The sequence below is a fragment of the Syngnathus acus genome, chromosome 24 (genome assembly GCF_901709675.1).
Source record: "Syngnathus acus chromosome 24, fSynAcu1.2, whole genome shotgun sequence".
NCBI classification, from domain to species: domain Eukaryota; kingdom Metazoa; phylum Chordata; class Actinopteri; order Syngnathiformes; family Syngnathidae; genus Syngnathus; species Syngnathus acus.
Window position 1 is genome coordinate 8,330,773 of NC_051108.1, and position 14,596 is coordinate 8,345,368.

Genomic DNA, 14,596 nt, shown 5'->3' on the forward strand with positions numbered 1-14,596 from the left:
ACATTGTTAGCAATTGGGAGGACACGACCTGTTCAAACACGTAGCAACGCACAATTTTGGAATAAGAGTTTGCTATGCCATAATTTTAAGATGTAACAGCTTGAGCAATATCCATATATGTGCTTAAGTTGGAGGAACCCATTATTGTGTTAAGTACTATTATGTGACAAGATATATGTGATTCATGTTGCAATGTTTTGTCCAACCTGTATTTAACATTGGTGTTCCATCCATACCTGAATGTATTAAGTTGAAGAGGAGACATTAAGGGCTATATACTAAATGCCAGAACGAGCAAAACAGGAAACACCTATTAAGGGTGATTGCTGCTTGAAGCAAGGTTGCCAAGACAACCGAGGGGCACCCACGTATTCCGGTGGGGTAATTCCGGTGAGGTAATTCTGATGAGGTAATGCCGGAACGAGCAAAACAGGAAACACCAATTAAGGGTGATTGCTGCTTGAAGCAAGGTTGCCAGGACAACCGAGGTACACCCACGTATTCCGGTGAGGTAATTCCGATGAGGTAATGCCGGAACGAGCAAAACAGGAAACACCTATTAAGGGTGATTGCTGCTTGAAGCAAGGTTGCCAGGACAACCGAGGTGCACCCACGTATTCCGGTGGGGTAATTCCGATGAGGTAATTCCGATGAGGTAATGCCAGAAGCATATCTACCAGCTCAGTGGCCTAGTGGTAGAGTGTCCGCCCTGAGACTGGAAGGTTGTGGGTTCAAACCCCGGCCGGGTCATACCAAAGACTATAAAAATGGGACCCATTGCCTCCCTGCTTGGCACTCAGCATTAAGGGTTGGAATTGGGGGGTTAGATCACCAACTGATTCCCGAGCGCGGCACCGCTGCTGCTCACTGCTCCCCTCTCCCCCAGGGGATGGATTAAAATCACACGGGGATGGGTTAAATGCAGAGGACAAATTTCACCACACCCAGGTGTGTGTGTGACGATCATTGGGACTTTAATCTTTTTTAATCTTTAATATAAATATGAGGCCCGGACACAGAACGGCGCGCTCCTCCTCCCCAGTCGGGGCGGCGCTTCTCCGAAAACACGGCGATGGCCGTGTCGCTGCCCGGACTAAAAGAACGAAGATGGACTTTGCATTCTTTTTCAGATTGAACCAAAATCTACTAAGATGAATTTCCAGAGTCTTCGAATTGGACTTTGTCAAATTTTAAGCTTCGAGGAAGGCAGAAGAGACAGCCGCGGGGGCAGAAAGGAGAAGTCGCCAATTTTACTTTTTAGGCTAGGCTCCTCACGGCCAGACCTTTCCTCTTTTTTAAACAGAATTCGGATTTTGGAACAAAGGAGAGCCGATCACTCGACTTGTTCAACCAAATAGGATTTTAGACCTTTAGTCTCCTCTTTTGTTCTGTGTGGGTGAGTCTTGTTTTTTCGACTTGTAAGTCTTTTTCTGGCTTATTCATTAAATCTCTTCTTAAGCCTTAATTCGGTTATCGATTATTTCGTATTAACTATGTCGAGCATGGTTTTATATGCGGTAATTACAACTTTAAATTGTCTTTATTTCCCTATCATAGTCATTCTTTAAATCCGTTCAATTCTTTTTAAAGTGAAGACAGCATTACTCCTTAACATCAGGAATTGTCAGATCTGGTTCGAAGTAGTTATCTTGAGTTCAGCTAGAGCGAGGGCGCTCTAGTAAATTAACGAATCCTTGAGGTCTTAACAAAGACATCTAAAAAATATCCGTAACGTAATACCAGCATCAAACAACCGAAGGGAGCCATCATTACGGCGCGGTCATATCGACGACTCGCCTCGAATAGAGTTACTCGGCTCGCGCGTCGGATGACTTAAAAAGGATTGGCGTCGTAAAGAAATTAGATTGATTCTAGTAGAATTAATTTAACTCGGGTGGTCAGCTACGGACGAGTCCCTTCACCCCCGGCTTATTGAACCCGTTACTGGGGAGCCGGTGCCACTATAATAAAGTGCGCGTTTGACATTTTGGCGCCCAACGTGTTGAGGGGGGTTGTGAGTTAAGATTTATTAATAGATGTTTGCTCGCAGCTCCAAAACGAACCTGTGTGGAGGTTTTTCAGTTCTTGCTTCCCAGGAACTGTCATAATTCCGCTCACTGATACAAACAAATGTCAGAACGGCCTTGAGTGACATAAAAACAGTCTCTTTAAGGAATAGAGTTTCCTAGAAAAGAACCTTTAAAAGCACGGGAGGATTAGAACTGTTTTGTGTCATAGTAAACGGTGACCGCTACCCCTTAGCACGTTGCTTTAAGGATGAGTAAGGATGATCTCCTTCTTAACTTGTACTTGTGTGAAGTACTAAAAGTAACGTTAATGTTGTTCGCAAAGTGTTCGGCAGAACTTGCGAAAGCTAGAGGGGCCGGTACATGGGCACGTTTTTTGCGTGGCGGTACATTGTAACGCAGGAAGTGCATCCCGCCGTTGAGAGCATCAAATAGCGAGGCAGGAGTTCTCGAATTGGTGTTCTGAGTAGAGGCGACGCAAAAGGCGCCGTTGAGTAACTAAGAGCTGTATCGTTCCTATTCCGAGTGCACACGGGAAGGCTTCGAAAGGAGACAGCTCGAACCTACAACTATTTTTTGGAGGCGGCTTGTGAAGCGAAGCTGGCCTCCAGAGTTTGCTAAATACATAGTAGAGCCGGCATGGGAGCGGCGCCTCGCTGTGTAGTGTGTGCGCTTTTTGAGGAAGGAGTATTAGAGAATGAAGAAAAAAAGAAAAAAGCTAAAGAGGAAGAGCAGAGCAGGCCGTTTGGCCGGTGGGGGCTGAGTGTGCTCGGGGAGAAGATGACATTTGCGCTGCGTTGCTTGTGTGTTTGTATGTTGTCTGTCGGTGTTATGTGTTGTAAGACGAAATTGGCTATAATGGTGCACTGAAGAATTTGCTGGGCTGTAGCTTGTCTGGTTTGCACCGCGAAATGGAAGAAAAAAAAAAAAAAAGAAAGTGGGGGGATTAGTTGTTTACAGGAACTGGTCTAGCCCTAATAGAAAATTTTTTTTTTTTTTTTTTTTTTCCTTTTTTTAAGACAGAGAGCATTCTGTCTGAAATTGGATGAAGCAAAATTATGAAATAAAGACATTTCAATCTTAAAGTCATGAGAACTAGTTGATTGAGGAAGTGAGTTATCGGAATCTTTGAGAGAGGAAAAAGAGGAAACAGCTGTCTCGAAAAAGGGAACTGTAGACAGCCTTGAGTAAGACCTCTGAGGCCGGCTGACTTAGAAGAAGCTGAACATTTTTGAAGTTTTTCTTTTTTTTCTTTCTTCAAACTTATAAACATTCTTGCTGTGAACAATCAGGAGATTATTGAAAAGTGACTGAAGAAGATTTGCCAGCAAAAAATGTTGTGGAGGCAGTCCAATTGCCACAAAAAGAAAGCTATATGCATGTGTCCAGCACACAAACACACACACACAAGACTGATGAGATGTCAAAAGGAAGCGAGTTGCAGACAGGCCCGCAGAAGCAGACACTGCGAAAAGAGACGGAGCAAGAAAGGATGGAGACCTGAAAGCCCATTGGGGCTTCATCCCTAAGAGGAGTTACCGACGTTGGGGAAGAACGCCCGGTGACGCACAGGCAAGAGACGTTGCTCCCACAATGCTGGAAAGACTGTTTGAGGTTGTGAACAGACACGCAGGGAGTCATAACCGACAGCCGTTATGGTGAAGAAGAAGCCCTCATAGACATTCTGGCCATTTGGGAAGAACATGACTACGGGGGTGTGAAAGGAAGACCGGATGGGCCCTAGGAGGGGGCCTGCTGGAAGAATGAAGGTTCATCGATACGTCCAAGAAAGGATAATTATAGTTGTAGGAGTTGAGAAATGGGACAAGACCCCTCGCGGAAAGTGGTCCCATATGGGAGTCCGTGAAGAATGTGGTAACGACCGTACATGAAGCCATAGGGCACGGAGGAGCCGTGCCTCCACGGAAGGAGTTGGAGAAGCTGGAGCTCTGGATTTCCGAAAGTGCAATTCGTGCTGCCTTGCATGAACTGTGCAAGGTCGCAGAGGACAGCGAACAGACGGATTGACTTTCAAGCACTGTGCCATGGGGGCCAGTATGTCGCTGGACCCATGTGAGTTGACAGCACAAGAGGTGTGCTTGTGGACTCCTTGTCAAGACATAAAGGGCTGGAAGCTGTGAGAAGAGCCGACGCCGACAGGAATCGTGAGCGTGATCAAGACGCTAGAAGAATAAAATCCAGAGGGTGAGCAGTTGAAACCATTGCCAGCTGACCCGATTCGAACTAAGATGTAACCAAAAGACCCAGATTACAGCTGACAACTTAGCTGTCCCCGCCTTGGTGTGTTTGGCCGCATGCAAAGGTGCGGATATCATACGAAGAAAACCGAACGGAAAAATGGCCGGTCGGGCCCTGGACCTGCTGAGAAGAGCCACACGGGGCTGTGTCCCTAGGCGATGTGACTCTTTTTATTGGAACAGGGACGACGAAACACCGTGTGAGCATTTGTGAGCGTCGTTGTCAAGTGGAAGGAGTCTGAAGTGAAGACCCAGGCCTCCAGGAGGAAGACGACATCGGTGCTTCGGAGGCAACCCACATGGCGTGGCGCCAACAGAACGGCGCCCGATGCGTCACATCACATTCACAGTGTGGCCGCTGCTTGACCGTGAGTCCGGTTCACCGGCTGCTGTCTGCTGACTTTTACACCACCCCGCGTACAGGACGCGGCTCGCCTCAAGGGTTGGAGCAGCCCAACAGAGCCCCGGTGGGACTTGTCCGGCCTGCACGTCGGGGCCGCTGTTTTGGACATTGGTCCCTAAATGGGTCCTTCGTTGAGTGTGGAGTACCCTGCGATGAGTGCTTGGAGCGTCCAGCTCCTGGCGGCATCCGTCAGAGTGAGAGTCCTGGCTCAGGCGGCGACATCCCCCCCATTTCACATGCTGGCTCCTCGCTGGGAACTCCGTCTGTGTCTGAAGACGACGTCGGGGCTCGCGATTGGCACGGAGATGAGGCGGACGATGAGGATGACGCCGTGAGTACTGCAACTGGGATTTCGACACCTCCGCTGCTGAGAGTCCTCTCGTTGGAAGCTCAGAGAGACGACGACGACCCTTCTGACCGCTTGTCCCGCCTGATCAACGCCCTTGCAGAGATCGCCAGACAGGGGGATCGGACAACGGCCCGCCCTACATCTACGACCGCTGAGGTTGTGAATATCTCCGACGATGAAATGACTGATTAGCTCATGAAGTGGGTTGGGGACGGGGTGATTTATTACCTGGTTCTCAATCCAAAGGGGCCGTGTCATGTAACATGGAGTGGGGGGGGGAAACAAATGGTGCAAATTTAGACAGGTAAATTTGGTAGTTTTAACGCACCGGCCAACTTTGCTAATCTTACATTAGATTTGATTTGCAAATGTAAGTGGAGGATAAATTTGTTCGAAGAAGTTTCTCTTCTAGGAGGGGGAGAGTCAAGCACAATGGTACAGCAATGCCTAGTGTGTCCGGTTACCCAAGACTAAATTCAGCAATTATTGCAAAAAACAAAAAGGGAAATACTGGAGGAATTTGAATCCCCGGCCCCAACTTCCTCCCCTTTTTTAAATTGTAAACGTCTTCTTAACAGGGCTCCAAAAAGCCTGTCTAGGAAGGCATGGGAGAGTGTCAAAAAGAATTCGATAGCATAAGTCCTGATTCTATAATGTTGAAGGAGTTGGTAAGGACAACTTCCTCCTTTTCAAATTGTAAACGTCTCCTTAACAGGGCTCCTCAAAGCCTGTCTAGGAAGGCGTTTGTCAGGGAGTGTCAAAGTGTAATGTTGCAAAGTTTTGTAATAGCGACTTCCATTTTATTTTTGTGTTTTATTTTGGGAGCAAATGTGAGCGATAAACACCTACCGGCCAGTCCCTCTGCCATGCGGAGGGATTGACCGTTCTATGTTTTAAACTTGTGCGTCTATGTGTTTCAGACAAGTACGTGTTTTGAATGCACCCAGGTGCATTCTTAGTAGATTGAATCTGTCGAATTTAGCCTGGACGGTCGGAAGGGCGGTTGTGGTGAGCTGTGGCTTTCCCACATCCCCGCCGTCCTTAAATGGCTTGCCCCTAATGTCAAGCAAGGAGAGCAGGCTGAGTGGAGCGCCTTACATGGGGTGGCTACTCTGACCTGATGACTTCAGTAACGCAACTCGAGACGTCCCATGGCCCACCGAGACCATGGGTTGCCCTCGTTTTGAGACAGAGTGATATCCTGTCGCACCATCTGGCCTCCGGTTCACATGGCTTAGGGCCACCTGGACGGTTCACGATGCTTCACGTCCCGCTGGCAGTGTGGCCGGTGTGTGGCTGTTAGCCTGGCTCATCGTCCTGTGTCCAAAGACTTCTACACCCGAGTAGAGGGACCCGATGCTGCTCCTGTCGTGGCTGTGTGACCCTCCCCTCGGCGCGGAGGACCTTGCCTTGGACATTGGTCCGGTGACGGCTTCTTCTTCAAGCCATCACTGAGGGGGACTTCAACGACGACGTCAACGACAACATCGACAACAATGGCAACGGCAGCAACGACGACATCAGCGTCCGTCACGGCGGCGTGTTCATTCAGGACTGCGTGAAGCGTTTGCTTCGGACCCTGGAGTGGCTTGCGGGATAGGGCTGTCTCAGCCCGCCCGACGAACTACTCCCTGATTCCTCTACTGGAGAAGTTGTGGACATATAATTTTTTGTTTTTCCGAGGACGAGATGCCAGAGAGGCTCCCAACTGTGGTGGGGGGTTATGTTGCCTGTCCCAGAATTCGAGGAGGGGGTGTCGAGTGGCATGGTGGTACAGATGGTGTAAAATTAGGTATTGAATTTGGCCCAGGCACATTGGCTATCCCAAAACATGTCGTAGTTCAATATTTCACCAGGAGATGGTGTTAAAGCTTGACATAGGGGTGACCGGATGGAAATTAACAAATCTAATCAATTACATTGTTAGCAATTGGGAGGACACGACCTGTTCAAACACGTAGCAACGCACAATTTTGGAATAAGAGTTTGCTATGCCATAATTTTAAGATGTAACAGCTTGAGCAATATCCATATATGTGTTTAAGTTGGAGGAACCCATTATTGTGTTAAGTACTATTATGTGACAAGATATATGTGATTCATGTTGCAATGTTTTGTCCAACCTGTATTTAACATTGGTGTTCCATCCATACCTGAATGTATTAAGTTGAAGAGGAGACATTAAGGGCTATATACTAAATGCCAGAACGAGCAAAACAGGAAACACCTATTAAGGGTGATTGCTGCTTGAAGCAAGGTTGCCAAGACAACCGAGGGGCACCCACGTATTCCGGTGGGGTAATTCCGGTGAGGTAATTCTGATGAGGTAATGCCGGAACGAGCAAAACAGGAAACACCTATTAAGGGTGATTGCTGCTTGAAGCAAGGTTGCCAAGACAACCGAGGGGCACCCACGTATTCCGGTGGGGTAATTCCGGTGAGGTAATTCTGATGAGGTAATGCCGGAACGAGCAAAACAGGAAACACCAATTAAGGGTGATTGCTGCTTGAAGCAAGGTTGCCAGGACAACCGAGGTACACCCACGTATTCCGGTGAGGTAATTCCGATGAGGTAATGCCGGAACGAGCAAAACAGGAAACACCTATTAAGGGTGATTGCTGCTTGAAGCAAGGTTGCCAGGACAACCGAGGTGCACCCACGTATTCCGGTGGGGTAATTCCGATGAGGTAATTCCGATGAGGTAATGCCAGAAGCATATAAATATGAGGCCCGGACACAGAACGGCGCGCTCCTCCTCCCCAGTCGGGGCGGCGCTTCTCCGAAAACACGGCGATGGCCGTGTCGCTGCCCGGACTAAAAGAACGAAGATGGACTTTGCATTCTTTTTCAGATTGAACCAAAATCTACTAAGATGAATTTCCAGAGTCTTCGAATTGGACTTTGTCAAATTTTAAGCTTCGAGGAAGGCAGAAGAGACAGCCGCGGGGGCAGAAAGGAGAAGTCGCCAATTTTACTTTTTAGGCTAGGCTCCTCACGGCCAGACCTTTCCTCTTTTTTAAACAGAATTCGGATTTTGGAACAAAGGAGAGCCGATCACTCGACTTGTTCAACCAAATAGGATTTTAGACCTTTAGTCTCCTCTTTTGTTCTGTGTGGGTGAGTCTTGTTTTTTGTTTTTTTCGACTTGTAAGTCTTTTTCTGGCTTATTCATTAAATCTCTTCTTAAGCCTTAATTCGGTTATCGATTATTTCGTATTAACTATGTCGAGCATGGTTTTATATGCGGTAATTACAACTTTAAATTGTCTTTATTTCCCTATCATAGTCATTCTTTAAATCCGTTCAATTCTTTTTAAAGTGAAGACAGCATTACTCCTTAACATCAGGAATTGTCAGATCTGGTTCGAAGTAGTTATCTTGAGTTCAGCTAGAGCGAGGGCGCTCTAGTAAATTAACGAATCCTTGAGGTCTTAACAAAGACATCTAAAAAATATCCGTAACGTAATACCAGCATCAAACAACCGAAGGGAGCCATCATTACGGCGCGGTCATATCGACGACTCGCCTCGAATAGAGTTACTCGGCTCACGCGTCGGATGACTTAAAAAGGATTGGCGTCGTAAAGAAATTAGATTGATTCTAGTAGAATTAATTTAACTCGGGTGGTCAGCTACGGACGAGTCCCTTCACCCCCGGCTTATTGAACCCGTTACTGGGGAGCCGGTGCCACTATAATAAAGTGCGCGTTTGACAGGTGAAAGAAAAGGATTCACAGGATAGGGTGAAATGGTTCGCTGTGGCGACCCCTGAGGGGAAAAGCCGAAAGGAAAAGAAAAAGAAAAGAAGGAGGATTTATTGGTAATTGGACATTCTATTATTTTTAAACATTATTTTTATTGAGTGTTATCTGCACCTATGATATCAAAAAGGTTTTGTGGCTACCAGTGGGGTTTTTTTGCCCTGAAGACAGACGGTCAAAATGGCTTGCTGACACCTGATTTAGCTTTGAATTTATACAGCTTTATACTACATTTAATGTATAGCATTGGATTTTCAACTTGGCCTTTTTTCAGCTACATAACATACTTCCGGTGAAGGCAGGGTGTTGGAATCGAGGCCATCGATGGGCTTGGTAAGCAGTTTGTCTCCAAGGATGCTCTGCAGGTGTCGAGCCATCACTGACTGCTGCTCCACGGAGCAGTGGTTCTCCAAGGAAAGGATGAGAGGGTATGCCGATGCCTAAATCATGATATGTATAGTGGGAAATCAAAGATCAGAAGAAACATAAAAAGCAGTAAGTTATAGAAAATGCAATTCAAAAGTGCTTCACACTGTACCCTGGCTGGGAACCGGTTCAGGGTGTCCCCCACCTACTGCCCTACAACTGCTTGTCCTCACGGGGGTCGTGGGCGTCCTGGTACCTATCCCAGCAGTCATCGGGCAGTAAACAGGGGACACCTGAACTGGTTACCAGCCAATCGCAGGGCACACTGTTTTTGGAATGTTGGAGGAAACCGGAGCACCCGGAGAAAAGCCACGCGGGCACAGGTAGAACATGCAAACTCCACACAGCGAAAGCCGAAGGTGGAATTGAACCCATACCCTCCTAACTGTGAGGCGGGCGTGCACGCTAACCAGTGGCCACCGTGCTGCCGTATACGTATGTATATACACATACAGGGTTCAGCAAAATGTTCTGACACATTTGTAGATTTAATTGTCACGTGCCGTGCCAGAGCACGCTCGGCCGGCAACTTCCCTCAGCCACACCCCTTTCGTTACCGTAATGTCTGTCACCTGCTTCCTCTTGTTACTTTGTGTATTTAAACTCTGCCCGTGTGTTCCTCCTGGTTGGTATCTATTGTTGTTTTCGGTTCCTGTCCGCGCCCGGTGTTCCTGTCGTCTGGTTTCCTACCGGTCTTGTCTGGAGGCTCACGGTCAGAATTTTATCCTTGTCCAAGTGGACTTCTGTCTGTCGGTCGGTCTGTCTGTTTGCTGGCCGTGAGTCTCTATCCCGTCTGTGTCTTCGTTGCCCACCTTCCTCCCTTCTAACTCCCTTTTCCCTTCACTAAACCCTGGTCCAAGCTGCATTTGGTCGCCCTGGCTCAACTCATTTCCTGACATTAATAAAGTGCAGATGAATTAAAGAAACAAAAAAGTTTTCTTTTATTTTCGAAAAGTACATACACGTATATGTAGTACATATATAAGTACATACATGTTTTGTTTCGTTTCATTTCATTTTCGTTTCGTTTTCGAATAATGTTATTTTGTTTCATTTCAGTTGCTAACATGAATTGGTGAGCATCATTGTGGAAACGTTTATCAAGAACGAATCTGTAACTGCAACACAATGAGCGTTCCGTTTGCGCTTCAGACTTGGTAGACACGATCCAGTACCTGCTCGAAGCACGATCTTGTTATGGGTCACTAACTTCAAACCCAGTGGATCAGCATTGAAACGAAAATCAACCGACCGACCTCGCACCGCCAGAACTCCAGAAAATGTGGCAGTGCACGCCCGCGACCCCCGTGGGGACAGAGCGGTACAAAAAATGGATGGATAAACCTACTATATATATATATATATATATATACATATATAGGACCTTAATTTTTTACGATCGCGTAACTGCAGCGCACCGCCGAACGCACAACCGTTGCGCGCCGCCGACCACGCAACTGCACCGCGCTGGTCGCATTATTGCGACAGAGCGGTCGCTAAAATATGAGAAAATATTTTTAAAGTCCTAATGTACTTTCCAAAATTTAGGTGAACCTGAATTTGAGTGGACCTCAGTGCGCAGGGAGCTTAATTTGGTCCGATCACGCAACCGCAGCGCGCCGGGTGCTCAGTGTCGCATTGCTTTAGGAGCGTCTTTGTGTTTTAGGATGGCTTTACTGCTCCCACTTGCTTCCTTTGGAGGCATGATTAGAGTTGATGAAATCCTCAGAGTAACGAGAACGTAATAACGAACGGAGTCAGTCGGCATGCGGGTCCTCTTGGCTCATCTCGCAAGGTTCGACAACCGAATTTCGTCCGATATCCGTACCGGGATGTTTGAAAACCGAGGCTCCACTGTGTACATATATATATATATATATATATATATATATATATATATATATATATATATATATATATATATATACACACACACATACATACATACATAAATGGATTGCATTTTTCTTTGCCCAAACGTGGATCACCGGGGCCCCCCTCTGGAGCCAGGCCTGGAACTGGGGGTCAATGGGAAGCGCCTTTGCCCATGCGCCCCAGCACAGCCCGAAAAGGAAACGTGGGTCGGGTCCCCCTTCACATGGGCTCACTACCTGTGGGAGGCGCCAAAGGGGTCGGGTGCCAATTGAGCTGGGCGGCGGCCAAAGGCGGAGACCTTGGCGGTCCGATCCCCAGCTACAGAAGCTGGCTCTTGGGACATGGAATGTCACCTCTCTGGCAGGAAAGAAGCCTGAGATGGTGTGCGAGGCAGAAAGGTTACGACTAGACATAGTCGGACTTGCCTCCACACACAGTTTGGGTTCTGGTACAAGCCCTCTCGAGAGGGGCTGGACTCTCTTCCACTCTGGAGTTGCCCACGGTGAGAGGTGTCGAGCAGGTGTGGGCATATTTATTGCCCCCTGGCTGGGCGCCTGCACATTGGGGTTCAACCCAGTGAACAAAAGGGTAGCCTTCCTCCGCCTTCGGGTGGGGGGATGGGTCCTGACTGGGCAATGACAATGAGACCTGGAAGGGCGTGACTGGGAGGAACACCCTCCCCCAGATCAGAACCCGAGCGGTGTTCTATTGTTGGACTTCTGTGCTCGACATGGATTGTCCATAATGAACACAATGTTCAAGCATAGGGGTGTCTATGTGTGCACCTAGCACCAGGACACCCTAGGCCGCAGTTCGATGATCGACTTTGTAGTCGTGTCATCGGATTTGCGGCCACATGTGGTGGACACTGGTGAAGAGAGTCAATTGATCACCACCTGTTGGTGGGTTGGCTCCAATGGTGGTGGAAGATGCAGGTCCGACCTGACAGACCCATATGCACTGTGAGGGTCTCCTGGCAACGTCTAGCAGAATCCTTTGTCAGAAAGAGCTTCAACTCCCACCTCCAGCAGAGCTTTTCCCACATTCCAGAGGAGGCGGGGGACATTGAGTCTGAGTGGACCATGTTCCGTGCCTCCATTGTTGAGGCAGCCGACCGGAGCTGTGGCTGTAAGGTGGCCTGTCGTGGCGGCAACTCCGCAACCCGCTGGTGGACACTGGCGGTCAGAGATACCGTCAAGGTGAAGGAGCCCTTTTGGGCCGTTTTGGCCTGTGGGACTCCGGAGGCAGCCGACAGGTACCGGATGGGCAAGCGGAACGCGGCTTGGCAGTTGCTGAGGCAAAAATCCGGGCATGGGAGGAGTTCGGCGAGGCCATGGAGAATGACTTCTGGACTTCAGGAGGGGGATGAAGTGCACCATCAACACTGTTTACAGTGGAGATGACGTGCTGCTGACCTTGACTCGGGACGTTGTGAGTCAGTAGGGAGAGGAACCAGGGAGGAGTTCCGAGCATGTCCCTCCCCACTAGTGGACAACCCAGGACGCGCTGGAGAGATTATGTCACTCAGCTGGCCTGGGAACGCCTTGGGATCCCCCAGGATGAGCTCAGGAGAGGGAAGTGTGGGCGTCTCTCCTAAAGCTGCTGTCTCCACGACTCGACCCCGTATAAGCGAAAGAAGATGGTTATGGATGGATGGATGGATGGATGGATATATATATATATATATACCGCCATAAAGCGCACTGGATTATAAGGTGCACCCTCATTGAATTTTTTTATTTTAGAAATGATTTCATATATATGGCGCACCGGATTAAAAGGCGCATAAAATAGAAGCTATACTGCATCAAGCTGAGGTTGACTAGGGTTGTGGTATGCATCCACTAGCCAGTAACCAATGAGCCCTCAGTAAACAATCGCGTTTCTCAAACTATCTCCTATAAAAGTGATCGGAAGCGACTAAAGTTCGATCTAACACATTGGTACTGCTTACTTATGTTTCCCTTCCATATCGATCCGTAAATTTACTCGAAACATTAACGGAGCAACCTATTTTGAAATGAAATAGCCTCGTGCGTATAGCAGCTATCATTATAGCATTAGCCACCCGCAAACTCCCACAAGCCTCAGCTCGCAGACTCCCATGAGCCTCAGCAAAGTGTCATGGCGGCCCCCTGTAAACAATCCCGTTTCTCAAACTTTCTCCCGTAAAAATGATCGGAACTGACTAAAGACTGATTTAACACATTGGTGCTGCTTATTTATGATTCCGTTGGATAATGATCCGTAAACGTACTCGAAACATTAACGGAACAGCCTATTTTGAAATGAAATAGCCTCGCGGGTACAACAGCTATTCAGTGACGCCCCCTGACCACGGTTGCCGTAATACTGGGAAGCGATGCGACCTTCGTAATTTACTAGTCGTACTAAAACGTACTGAAACATTTTGGCAGAGCGCTGTGTACAACCAGTGTGGATCAACAAATTCATCAATTGTTCCATATATAAGGCGCTCTGCATTATAAGGCTCGCTGTGGTTTTTTGAGTAAATTTAAAGTTTTTAAGTGCGCCTAATAGTGCGGAAAATACGGTGTATATATATATATGTCACTGTAGAAGGATTCATTTCTAACAACCAAAAGACTTGAGTGTAGCGCAGCTTCTATTTCATTTGATGTTATTCATTGATTATCTACACACACACATATATATATATATGTATATATATATACATATATATATATATATATATATATATATGTATATATATATATATATATATATATATATATATATATATGTATATATATAAAAGGACAAACCAAACAGTCCACCGTTGCCACTGTTTGGTTTGTCCTTTATGAGCCTTTTTGTCCTTTATGAGCCTTTTTAACAAACCCAGCATTGTTTTACCAAGTATTAGTATTAGTGTTAGTGTTTTGCCCTTACCTTAAATGCATATTCATTGATTGTCTCTATGACTTCAACAAAAGACACTTTGGAGGTGAGAGTGTAGCCATGGTAGATTACTGGCTGTCCTTTATCTCCATCCCAACAGTCCAACTCCACACAACGACAACCATGTTTCAGGGCTCTAAAATAAAACAGGCATCTTACTAAGTTACTAGTATAACTAATGAAATGTGCCTTTAGATTTTATTTTGCAGTTTATCAAAATCTGTACATTTCAAAAGTATAATGCAATACAGGAGGACATCTACTCCTGGTTGACACTCACAAGATAGAGTTAAGAAAGCTGGCTGTGTTGTTGTATGCTGCAGTCCCGCCCCCACAGCCCGCAAGGCTATTTGCTAAGTTTACCATAAACAAAAAGGTCTCCTCGCAAAAATAAGTTTTACCTCGCTCTGTATCTGTATTCCCCAGTATGTTTTTTTTTTATACTCTGGCTGCATCTGCTCATAGTACTACATGCGCATGCGTGTGACAGCAGTCTGCCACATAGATACACATAAAAACTGGATGGGTGGGTAGGTGGGAAGGTTAGGTACGTGGGTAGGTAGGTGGGTCAGTGG

At 47.1% G+C, this 14,596-nt stretch overlaps 1 protein-coding gene across 2 annotated transcripts in view; it reads right to left on the bottom strand.

The window, feature by feature from the left end:
- LOC119117707 (1-phosphatidylinositol 4,5-bisphosphate phosphodiesterase delta-3-A-like) overlaps positions 1–14,596 on the bottom strand; it is a 124,020-nt gene that overhangs the window by 59,816 nt on the left and 49,608 nt on the right. For both annotated transcript variants that reach the window (XM_037244154.1, XM_037244153.1), the window contains 2 exons: positions 14,013–14,157; positions 9,086–9,238 (listed from right to left, as the gene is read on the bottom strand). In XM_037244154.1, coding sequence (XP_037100049.1) covers positions 9,086–9,238; positions 14,013–14,157 — 298 coding nt within the window. The remainder of the gene's footprint in view (positions 1–9,085; positions 9,239–14,012; positions 14,158–14,596) is intronic.